At 34.3% G+C, this 13,531-nt stretch overlaps 1 protein-coding gene across 1 annotated transcript in view; it reads left to right on the top strand.

The window, feature by feature from the left end:
• The first annotated feature begins 9,392 nt into the window (after positions 1 to 9,392).
• Positions 9,393 to 13,531, top strand: part of LOC134233200 (uncharacterized) — a 30,230-nt gene continuing 26,091 nt past the window's right edge. The window contains exon 1 of the mRNA XM_062715183.1: positions 9,393 to 9,610. Coding sequence (XP_062571167.1) covers positions 9,393 to 9,610 — 218 coding nt within the window. The remainder of the gene's footprint in view (positions 9,611 to 13,531) is intronic.

Below are 13,531 nucleotides of genomic sequence, written 5' to 3'. Positions count from 1 at the left end.
TTTTGATAAAATCATTTGAAATTTTGAACATAGTCATACATTAGGGAGATCTACAGCCTGTAATATAAGATTTTTCATGAAAGCATGTGCATGCACATGTGCTTGCAAGAGCTCGCACGTGTAACACGAGAAATGTCCAATATAATTGATACAGACGTAACTATTAAAATTATTGATGAAATGCTTTGAAACTCATTTTATAAGTATATTTTAGTAGTATGCACAAGATGACATGGCCAAAATAGCAAGATCGCACGCGCATGCACGTGTGCTTCGCTCTGATTGGCTGAAACTAAAGTCTCAATATCTTTCTTGTTTCTTGTCATAATCCTTTGAAATTTTTAACATAGACCAACAGTATGAAGATCTACAGCATGATATATAAGAATTTTCATGAAAGCATGCGCATGCCCGCGTGCTGAAATCTGATTGGCTGAAACTTTAAATGGCTATATCTACTTTGTTTTTTGACGAAATGCTTTGAAATTTAAAACTTTGTCATGCATTAGGACATCCTACAATATGATATAGAAAAAAATCATGAAATCACGCGCATGCACGTGTGCTGCAATCTGATTGGCTTAAACTTGAAATGGCTATAACTCCCTTGTTTTTCAACCAAACAGGATGGGATTTAGAATACAGATAGATGTAAGGGACTCCTACAAGAAGGTATGGTCATCATGCACGTGCACGCACGTGCGTGCATTTGGAACGAGTGAAATGAAAAATACACTTGAAAGAGTGATTTTTCATACTTTTGGACTGAATGCTTTAATATGTTGTATATTAAAATATGTAGATAGTGTAGACAAGATGATATGATCATAACAGACATGTATTCACATGTGCACGGGTGCAATGCTAAAATTTGAATATAATTGGTATCCTTCTGAGAAAACGTTGTTAAAGTCAAAATGCACAGAGTTTCATTGTCTTATTTAATGAAGCTTACAGGGAATATGGCACCAAAAAGGAGTTGGGGGAGCGTTTGGTACATCTGTAACGGTCCCCGTTACAATTAGCACTAGTTTAATAGACTTCAAACCCCAAAATATTGTTTTTGGTGCATCTAACTCATACAAATTTAAAGGAACTATTTCCTAACAAGTGGAGGAATAGTTTCTATAGCATAAAAGCTAATTACAGTGAATTAAATCAGCAATTATCCCATTATGCATGATTCTTGTACTGTTTACACGGATCTTTGGCTTATGCATGTATACAAATACCGCATTATTAATTCATCAAGAAATAAAAAGACTGTTTGTTTTTTACTTACCAACGGTTTTCAATTCTTTGACAATTCTTTTCACTGTATGTGTTTTGCCACACCCGGCCTGCCCAGTAATTATTAGATTATGGCCAGCTTTGGCCAAAAGAAAGAGCTCTGCTTTGGTTTTCGTCCAGCATTTTTACCATCGTAATTCTCTTACCTATATCTAACGCCGCAAACTCAAGACCTCTTCTGGTTTTTACCTTTTTCTAAAAATAGTTTCCAGCGACTAAAATTATACAGAATGACGACTTTCGTTCAGGAACATTTGAAACGACAGTTCAGTGATGAAAACTATGACAGAAATCCTCTAGATTTAGAGCAAAGTCACAAATGAGCATTGCACGTAATTTATTAATAACATGTGAAAGTACAGCGATCATCATTTGCAGATGGTAAGTTCTTTTCATTGAAATAATGTTGGTATTTCCTACCGAGGTGACGATTTTTACAAAATGGCGTCTGCAGAAGTTGCCGACCTTCTTCTGTTTTAGTATCAGAGGGTATGAATTTTTATAAAAGGCTGGTTTAAGCTGAAATTTTGGATTTTTTAGTAGTAACACTATGTGAATATGTCATAGAAAAATATATCAATTTAAAAAATAAGTCAAAGAACCCTTGTAGTACGGAACACGGAAAGGGGGGGGGTCCGTCCCCAAGCACCTGTGAAAATTATCAGATCAGAAACACGTATCAAATCTTAACAATTCAAATACATATTTGGCTGTAGAATGAAATACTTGTGTCGTCTTTTGCAGTATAAACACTGTAAATTGCATCAAGTTGCTGATGAATGTCGGTTTTTATAGCTAAGCGGGGCTATTCCACGGACCTCCCTACACATTAAACAACGTGATTTTAGCAGTAAAACAGGAACATGATTTTCGTTATTGTATATTCATTTTAACTTATAAATACATATTATGAACATATTTGTAATTTGTAAAAAGGCTATTTTTTATGTAACAAAAGCTCAAATCGTCTGCATTCTATACACAGGTAAGCAAAAAAAATTTGCCTCTGGTGTTAAATGAAACAGCGTTACTGCGTAATCGAGACATGGTGACCTAATTCGTTTCTCTATAGAGGAAACGATTAATATCCTTAATTTAGCGTTTGTACCATACACGGTAGAATAGAAATAAAGTCCTTGTTGTCGTGAATGATGCAGAATAACCTCCTCGGTCTCGAAATGTTGTTTGAAATATAAAAGCCTCGGCTTTTATCTTTCAAACAACATTTCTCGACCTCGGAGGATATTCCTCAACATTCACGAAAACGCGGACTTTATTTCTTAAGCAAACTATGTCTTGTTAAAATAATGTAGTACTTGGCAAACCACCAGTTTGGTGGGAAAATAGCTGAAGTTCAGTTAGGTACCTTGTGGTTAAAATAAGTAAGGTTGCTCTGTATATATAACAAATTTCTGTGACATAATTGAGAATTTGACCAGACGACTTTTTTTGTTTACAACAGGGCTTCGTATTCGGAATGCTTCGGGCTTGTATACGTAATACAAACTCAGCCTACAATAAAACGGCAAGATATTGAACGCTAAAATTCTCTAGATTTTTAATAGTTTTTTATTAGCTATATAATAATGAATAATATTTAAGCTCAAGAATCCATTTAAACAATACAAATCGTCACTGGACACACTAAGGCTCCAAGGAATCATCAATTTCATCCATTAGGAATTACCACAGACAGTCAGGGTCATATTCTTACAGCTGATATAAACAATGACTGTGTTTACGTCATAGATCAAGATGAGGGTTTCCTCCTTTATATAGACTGTGGAGTGAGGAGTGGTCCCTCGGGATTGTGTACAGATACTAATGACAATTTGTTTGTTGCTCAGTGGGGAAACAGACAAGTAAAAAAATCAAATATCAGCAGTAATGTGACAACACTACAGAACATTTAAATACAACAGCTAGTGTACACTGAATGCATTTGAAGATTTTAATACAATAATTCACAAATGAGTATATCGCACGTCATTGTATATAATTTCTGGGTTCAATTTAAACCTTAATTAAAGATTAATCAACATGTACTTAATAATGTACCTCGTATGAAAGCTAATTGTCTACTGTTCCAGCGTGTAATAAAAGAAGTTTACAGCTCTTTGCGTTTAATCACCTTAATTTGCCATCAATATGTTATTTTAACATGTTCAAGCAGATGTTTACTGGGACCAATTAAAAAAAAATTACAAAAGAGAGAGCACGCCAGAACTGTGACGAGGATATATAGTTCTCAGAGAATCTATCTCTGAGCTAAACAACGAAAACACCTACTTACATGTATCACTATGAATTTCTGAGTAGTTGAAGGGGGTAGGTGGCGGAATATCAGCTTTTTGTAACATGTGTATGTTATGATAAAATATGTAGTTTTCAAAATATAATAAAGGGAAATCCATCTATATTTTAAGGTCAAAGTTTCGAAGATTTGAGGTTACACGGTGAATATTTGTTTGCTTGTTACTTAGAGTTAAAATAGAAGTGATTAAGGGGGCTCTCTGCAACGTCACAACATGGCGTACTTCCGTTGACACGCCATTTTGGTCTCAAATGATCTGATTCAAATTCACTTAACACCGATAAATCACACAACATGCGATACTGTGGATGGAATGTACATTGTATCACCTCAATTAATACAGTGTATTGTATTGCCCAGTACGTATCCTTTCTTTGAAAATGGATTGTTTGTCAATTTATTCATTTTCTACTTATTTAATTATTAAAATAAAATATTTACAAATTATTAGAATAAGATTTCTAGGTGAGAAAAAATGATATAAAACATGGCATGTCCATATGCTAATTCATCATTACGTGTCAAAACGCTACACTCTCCGAAATTTCATTTTTCTTCAATAAACATATATAATAAGCTTTCCAGCAAAATATATCCCCCGAAAATGCAAATTTCATAAGATAAGACATATGTATTATCTTCCCATCCAAAGATTGATTGATTGTATACTGTTTAACGTCCCTCTCCAGAATATTTCACTGATATGGAGACGTCACCATTACCGGTGAAGGGCTGCAAATTTAGGCCTATGCTCGGCACTTACGGCCTTTGAGCAGGGAGGGGGGATCTTTATCGTGCCACACCTGCTGTGACACGGGGCCTCGGTTTATACGGTCTCTTCCGAGGGACCGCCCCATTTAGTCAGCTTTTACGACAAGCAAGGGGTACTGAGGACCTATTCTAACCCGGATCCCCACGGGGCCTCATCGATAGAGGATACTCTGTTCACGATTCGTATACACCCGTATGAATGGTTGTACCCGGTGAAATTTAAACTCGTTATGAAATCACCAAAACGTTTCGACAGTAAGTGGAATTTCGGATGACCAAAACGTTTGATCAACATTGATTATCAGCTGGTTGTATGGGGAACGTGCAGGTTTTAGACGAAGTGTGAATTTAGTTATAGGAATTTCTTTTGGCCATGCATTTACCATGTTTTGTCTAGCACTGGATAACACATGCAAGTTGGATAAAAACGGTAAGTAAATCTACCTTTCTTAATACCATGAATTCACTAAATACATGTCTTTTTCATTGACTGGAAACGTGATGGTTTGAAAAACAATACATGTACAATACGAACTTCTTTCAATGTCCTTGCTTGACATTTTTTTCCACACATGTTGAAAGTTATAAAAAAAAAACAGTACCAAGATATTTGAGCCCACTCTTAAAGCGGATCTCTCACAGCTAAATTTTTGTGATGTTTGAAATTTTTGACAGTTTTCCAATTTGGTTGAATTTTTTTTTTTTCATTGTTTGAACCCTTTGATATTATATATCTTTTCAGATATTGGAGAAGATCCAACCAGCTATTCTCAAGAAAATATTAATGCTGTTTTAGTTTTTCTTTTGTCTATTTTTGTAAATTTGAATAAAAATTATGTTAATTTTATTTTTTAACTTTGTTCGTTATTATTTCAATATTTTATAACATTTAACTTTGAAGAGAAATTTCAAGCACTGGGCTCTAAAAAATACAGATAGAAGGGGTTTTAACAAAATAAATAAAATATTTTAAATATTTCCAAAAAATACATTGAAATACTTTGGAACTTTATTTTATCGGATATTCAGCCTATTATTAGAAACAAATGCATGCAACAAAAATCACTTATACTTTATAGGGGTCGCCTGCGTGGCGCAGTGGTTAGGGCGTCTGCTCTAGAGTCGCGAGGGGTGTCTTCTAGCTATTCCCACTTTTTAAAAATCTCAATTCCACCTATTCCCACTTGCAAATAACAATAGATGTTTTGATAAGTTAATTGGTTTTTACAGTAATTAGACTAATTACATCCCTTCTTAGATTTACCTGTATTTTTCCATTATCTTGAACATTTTAAGACAGAAAATAAATATGTTTATCAAAAATATTAAAAATATACTTAAATTCACTGAAATATATATTTTTGCATGTGTATAATCATAATGAAAATTTTTTTAATTAAAAAAAAAATTGCTCTATATTATGAAATGTTTTACCATACACCAGTCTTTTGCAATGTGATTTCTTAATGAATAAAAATAAATAATTTATCTGCTTTTTTTATTTGAAAAAGTCTAACTTCTCATTGAAATAGAAGTAAAAAGAGAGATTTTTAAATTTAAAATAGCAAATTTACCTGTCCTCTACTCGCAGTGGTTTAATAATTACTGTCTTCACAGTAATGAAATGTTTATTTAGCTAATTATTTGTTTACACAAAAATTCCACCTACTCCCACATGAAATTTTACCTTTTTCTACCAGATTTTCAAAAAGTGGGAATAGCTTGAATAAACCTCGCGAGGTAAGGAGCCAATCCTTACGTCGCGGGTTCGAATCCCACTGTGGGACGTGGAGACCGGTCCTTCAGATGAGACCGTATAAACCGAGGCCCCGTGTCGCAGAAGGTGCTGGCACGAGTGCCGAGTGCCGAGCATAGAACAAAATTTGTTGCCCTTCACCGGCAAATGGTGGCGTCTCCATATGAGTGAAAAATTCTCGAGAGGGACGTTAAACAACATATAATCAATCAATATACTTTATAGGTGTAGAGATCCTCCTTAAGGTACATAGCACCTCTCAGAGTCAATCCGGTGAAGGTTTTTTTTTATCAGTACTTTTTTCATTTTAACTTTGAACAACAAATCTAATACCTATTTAGATTGTAATACATTGTAAATAGTGACCTCAAAAAATTGTAACTTAAATAATGACTTGTATGTTATCAAGAAAATTAAAGGTGTATTTATACCAGAATAATTTAATTTTAATTGTAACACGTCCATTGATTGAATAAAAGATTTATTTTATATTATACAACATAACTTGCCTAAAAATAACTAACGTCAAAAAGGATTACTCCGCCTGGCGATAATTTTTAAATATGCTCAATTTGAAACCAGCAATGTCACGGTATTACGCCAAAATAAAGTGCTCACGAATAAAATATGACTTACAGTAAATTCGGAGCACCCAGATATATGGTTTAAGCAAAACAATTAAAACACATACAGGAATAGTGGGATAACCATGGATTATAAATTACAAATAATCTATGGATAGTTTCGTACGTAGCTTAGTTTTCAATATATATAGTGTCAAAGGCAACTTCGCTACATATGATCCACATATGTGTATCATACGTGAATCAGATGATTAGTTTCATATAAATCACAAAAAAAGTGGATCATATGTGAATCATATGAAGCAAATCAAACTTTTTAAATATATAACAAACATATGATCATCATATGGAAGGCAATGCATATTTCGATCATATGTGGCATACAATATATATATACATGTAGTTCCTGGCTTAATCAAATTTTAATGGTGTTTTAAAGTCTTCTTGAAAAAGCGTTTTTTTTTTTTTTTAAATAAAAGTCCAAATAATAATATCATTAAATGCCTTGGTGGAAAGATGGATTGCAACATAAGAAATGACAATTAAAACATTTTTTTCACTAGATTAAATTGTTTTTTTTAAATTAAAAATGGAGGGAGATAACTCTAACCAAAAATAATGATAATAAATTAAGACACTTTTTCATGCTAAAAGCAATAAATCTGCATATATGTCTAAACATATCTAAAACACCTTCATATCTGTTATGTACTGGATACATTTCATAACAAACAAACAATATTTACAGGGGTACTAGCTAGTGTTCATAAAGTACCCGATACATTTCATAACAAACAAACAATATTTATAGGGGTCCTAGTGTTCATTACGTACCGGATACATTTCATTACAAACAAACAATATTTATAGGGGTACTAGTGTTCATAAAGTACTGGATAGATTTCATAACAAACAAACAATATTTATAGGGGTCCTAGTGTTCATAAAGTACCCGATACATTTCATAACAAACAAACAATATTTATAGAGGGTCCTAGTGTTCATAAAGTACCGGATACATATCATAACAAACAAACAATATTTATAGGGGTCCTAGTGTTCATAAAGTACCGGATACATTTCATAACAAACAAACAATATTTATAGGGGTCCTAGTGTTCATAAAGTACCGGATACATTTCATAACAAACAAACAATATTTATAGAGGTCCTAGTGTTCATAAAGTATAATGGATAAATTTCATAACAAACAAACAATATTTACAGGGGTCCTAGTGTTCATTAAGTATCGGATACATTTCATAACAAACAAACAATATTTATAAGGGTCCTAATGTTCATAAAGTACCCGATACATTTCATAACAAACAAACAATATTTATAGAGGTCCTAGTGTTCATAAAGTACTGGATACATTTCATAACAAACAAACAATATTTATAGAGGGTCCTAGTGTTCATAAATGACCGGATACATTTCATAACAAACAAACAATATTTATAGAGGGTCCTAGTGTTCATAAAGTACCCGATACATTTCATAACAAACAAACAATATTTATAGGGGTCCTAGTGTTCATAAAGTACCGGATACATTTCATAACAAACAAATAATATTTATAGAGGGTCCTAGTGTTCATAAAGTACCGGACACAATTCATAACAAACAAACAATATTTATAGAGGGTCCTAGTGTTCATAATGTACCGGATACATTTCATAACAAACAAACAATATTTATAGGGGTCCTAGTGTTCATAAAATACCGGATACATTTCATAACTCTGCGTTTTTAGGGGAGGGAGTTTACTCCAATTTAACCCTATTCTGCCCCCCCCTTTCCAACCCACCCCTATAGATATTATATCCGTGCATATGGGAAGATTTTTTTTATTTATAACATTTGAATTCATAGCTGCAGTACTGTAGCTCTTTGAAAAATGTATATTGACAGACCGGAGAGCTACCGTACCATCCATTAAAAAAACTATATATTTATTGCGCACAAAAAGGTGCGCTGTTTCTCGATTTATTTCTCCTTGTTTTTATATAAAACTGTCATCTCAAAATATTACTAACTGTGTGTTTCTAACATATTCGTTCACTGTTTACACAATAAAATATTTCTTATAATTGTTTTTAATAGCCCCCCTGGTCCTGAAATATTGAGTTCATCGAAAATTTCGCCTATTTATACTGCCATTTTGTTTGTAAGATAACTCGGTCCAACGTGCTTCTTACAGATGTAAATTATAAGAGTACTTGATAGAGGAATAAGGATTTTTTTTTAATCTAGCTTTTTTGCAATTGGGGTAAGGATTTTCAAGAATTTATCCAGAATCATGCGCACTTTTTTGTGCGCAATAAATATACAGTTTTTTTTTAATGGCTGGCACTGTACCTCTCTGGTCTGTCAATATAATATTTTTTTCTGAGAGCTACAGTTCTGCAGATATAATTGAATCCAGTGTAATGGCCCATCATGTTACCTAAGATTTATGTCAAAATTCATTAACATTGGCTATCTCTGTTTTAAATCTAATTGATTACCTGTAGGGTTTTTGATATTTCAAGAGTAAATAATTTCTTATAAGTTTGAAATGAAAAATTCTTGCAGTAAGAATTGTTTGTGAAATAAACTTTTTTATTGAAAATACTACATTTGTTCTTACACTTCATTGTACTTTTCTGAATCAATACATGTATATTTTTTTGTTATGGATGTTTATTTTGATAAGCTCCAGAAAAGTACAGAATCCAAACCTCCATCCCAGCCCCCGCCGTCTGAACCTGTGACAAGCTACATAAGACGAGCTAGCAACCTGGTTGCACAACAATCAGCAAAATCTGAGTCCCAGTTTGGACAGGGTTCCAGTGGCACCAGGAAAGCCAGCAACTTAGTTGCACAACAATCAGAACATTTGTCTGAGTTGCGGTTTGGACAGGGTTGCAGTGGTACGTATAATGTGTTTAGTTTAAATTCTTGTGCGAGATATTGTTATCTATAATTTTGCTACTGATACCATTTTGAATCCATCTTTTGACCCCTTTCGTTATTGTATTTAATATGTCTTAACAAAATTGATATGGGTCAAATTTGAACTAATTAGACGTACACTGTATTCACTATTCATAATCCAAATTTTTTATGGTCTTTTTCATTTAATAAAAAATATGCTGCCTTTTATTAAGAATTTTCAACTGTGTTTTACATAAGAATATTGCGACGATGTTTTTTTTTAAGGTCTTCCGTTTCCAACGGAAGACTTCTACTGATTCTGTTGGTAACTTCCTAGACGCCAACTTTGAGGCCTCATATCTCAATCATTTCTCAACGGATTTCGCTCAAATTTTCAGAGGTTATAGACGTTTATAAATGCTATCAGAATGATGACTAACATTTCAAAAAGTCACTTCCGGTTTTGAGTTATTCCCCTTTAAACGAAAAATCATAGGCTTTCGTTTCCGGATAAAGGCTCAGAGACCACAAAAGCTGGAGCAAAAATTTTACTTGTTTTAGATAACAGAAGGATTGAAGTTGCGCACGTCGGTGGGGGTTTTTCGATTTCTGCATTCAAAATGGCGCTATATAGGGGTCAAAAATTAGAACGCCTAAAAGAGCAAAAATTTACAGATATTTTCCTTTTATCTTGAAAACTAAAAATATTTTGTTAAGACATGTTGAATAAAAGTTGTGCATAATTACAAGCGCTTTCATTTGATATCATTAAAAAGGGGTTGGCCCCTAAAATTAGGGATCTAGAGCCCTTGAAAGTTTTTGTTCAATATCTCAAAAAGTATTGAGAATTTATAATACGTCAAATAAGCAAAGTTGTTCAAAATGTCAAGCTTTATCGAATGAGGTTGTCAAAATACGTCCGGGGACGTCAATTCCGGTCAAACCGGAAGTAGTCAAAAATTGCATATTTTTGTTGTTCCTGACAGGTTTTTGGATATCATATGTCACTGGAAGCTTAAATCTTAATTTTCCGTCCGTTGACGGTACTTCCGGTCAAACCGGAAGTTGTCAAAAATGGCTTGATTTTGCAAAAATGAACATAGATTTGGAGGATTAAACCATTTTTCGACTTCATTACTCTTCTTTTTTTCAAATGAAAGTTACTTCCGGTCAAACAGGACGGAAGACCTACTCGTTGCTTTGCAACGAGCTCGGCTCTAGTTTCTTTTTATAGCTGTAAAAGCACTCTGTAAATAAGAGTCTAGAAAAAAAATTAATTATGATCAACATACCGGTATAATGTTTAATTTATACTTACCTTCAACACAGACTTAGGGACATATTCTTCAGGATATTAGGATTACACTATAAAGTGTACGGAATATTAGGGTTATACAGTACTTTTTAAAAAAAAAATCTCAAAATGCACTTAGCATATGATCATCATATAAATAAGACTGGTCACAGTAGCCTAGTGGTAGAGTGTTCGCTTCGTGATCGGGAGGCCCGGGTTCGATTCTCGGTGCGGTGCCGCGTCATACCTAACACATAAACAAAGGCAGTGACTGTTCCTTCGCCAAGCGCTCGGCACTAGAAGTGAATGTCATGGGTCTTTCGGATATGACCTTTAAAATGTAGCTCCGGTGTCGCGGTAGGGGTTGGCATGATAAAATACCCTCACTGCTCAATGGACCTGTGTGCTGAGTATAGGTCTAATTTGAAGCCCTTCACTGTCACTCCATATGAGTGAAAAAATCTCGAGAGGAACGTGAAACAATATACAATCAATCAATCATACAAGTGAGATAATATTGTGAGCATTGGCTGACACAAAGTTTCTTTTTAAATTTCCAATACACAAACATTTCTATTTATTACAGCTTTCGAAAGATATAGCCCTTCCCTAAGTACATGTAGTGAGAGAACGGAGAGAAGCTACTCCACAGATGTCAGTGGTAAGTATTTATACCCCCGTCCGAAGGACCTGGGGGGGGGGGGGGTATACGTTTTACCATTGTGTGTCTGTTCGTACCATTCATAATACATTTTTTAAAGTCCTTTATTAAACTCTGGTGACCTATTGCTATTTCGTAAACTTTTGAACATTTTTAGCTTCTTCTTTAGAACCACTGAACCAATATTAACCAAATTTTGTATACAGCATCTATGGGTATAGATCATATAGTAAAAGTGCATTATTTCTTTGAAAAACTTCTCCTCTGCTCCTGTGTATTAAACAAACTAACCAAGTACATAATTATGATGATCAAAAGTGCCTCTTCAAAAATTGTGAATTTTATGGCCCCTGGGTCAGGGGTTCTGGTGTTAGGGCGGGGCTCTATTGATTATATAGTAAAAATACATTAATTTGTTAATTTCATGGCCCCTGGTTTTGGTGTACGGGGGCATCTTTTGATTATATATAGTATAAATACATTGATCCATTTAAAATCTTCCTCTTCCTGGGTATTAAACAAACGTAGTATATAGTTATGATGAGCAAGAGTGCTTCATAAAAAATTGTGAATTTTTATACCCCCACTCTGAAGGAGAGGGGGTATACTGTTTTACCCTGTGTGTCTGTCTGTCTGTCCTCCTAGCTGTCTGTGTGTCCGTGTGTCTGTCCGTTACAAATGTCCGTCGCAGTTTTCTCAGCAACTACTCATCGCAGATGCTTGAAATTTTTACACAATCTTCTCTGAGGCATGCCATATGGTGGGATACATTTTTGTTCAAAACTAATGTCAACTTCCTGTTTGTCTGTGCATCTGTCTCTGTTTCATACATAACAAATTTCCGTCGCAGTTTTCTCAGCAACTACTTATCGCAGATGCTTGAAATTTTAACACAATCTTTTCTGAGGCATGTCATATGGTGGGATACATTTTTGTTCAAAACTAGTATCAACTTCCTGTTTGTCTGTGCGTCTGTCTCTGTTTCATGCATAACAAATTTTCGTCGCAGTTTTCTCAGCAACTACTTATCGCAGATGCTTGAAGTTTTAAAACAATCTTCTCTAAGGCATGCCACATGATGGGATACATTTTTGTTCAAATCCTATGTCAACTTCCTGTGCATCTGTCCTTTTCATACATAACAAAGTTTTGTCGCAGTTTTCTCAGCAACTACTCAATACAGATGCTTGAAATTTCAACACAGTCTTCTCTGAGGCATGCCATATGGTGGGAATAATTATTTTGATATGAATCTGATGTCAACTTCATATTTTTCTGTGCATCTGCCTGTAATTGAACTTGTGTATATTAAAATGATAGTGTTTATTTACATCAGAGCGGGGGTATTACTAGTGAGCATTGGCTCACTGTTTTCTTGTGTGGCCTCTTGTTTGGGGATTGTGGTGTTAGGGCAGGGCTCTTTTCTCCTGTAAACCAACTTCAATTCGCGTGCGAGAAATTTTCGCGAAATTCGCGAGAGCCTCGTTATCACGAATATTTTAACATATTTTTTCTCGTCGCGAACCTGTCATTAAAGTCTCTGTGTCTATTAACAACAGATTAAAAAAGGTTTGATCGCGAAAATTAATCGTCGCGATCTAGTTCTCCCTGGTAAACCGCGAAATAAAGTCATTGCGAATAAAAGTTGGTTTACAGTACATGTATATAGTGAAAATACATTGATTCTTTAAAAATCTTCTTCTCTGCTCCTGGGTATTAAACCAATGAACTATGTACATAGTTTTGATGAGGAAGGATGATTCTTTCAAAGTTGTCAATTTTATGGCCCCTGGGTGGAGGTTCTGGTGTTAGGGCGAGGCTCTAATGATTGTATAGTAAAAATTAAAAAATAATAATAAAAATTAAAATTAAAAAAAACTTCTCGAGAATCACTCGGCTTGGAAAGCTGAAACTTTGTGGAAGCATCCTGGGGTAGTGTAGA

The sequence above is a fragment of the Saccostrea cucullata genome, unplaced genomic scaffold (assembly GCF_032062105.1).
Source record: "Saccostrea cucullata isolate Sc308-1 unplaced genomic scaffold, CSIRO_AGI_Scuc_v1 ctg4297, whole genome shotgun sequence".
NCBI lineage: Eukaryota > Metazoa > Mollusca > Bivalvia > Ostreida > Ostreidae > Saccostrea > Saccostrea cuccullata.
The sequence above is the reverse complement of the archived record's forward strand: the minus strand, read 5'-3'. Positions and strand labels throughout refer to the sequence as shown.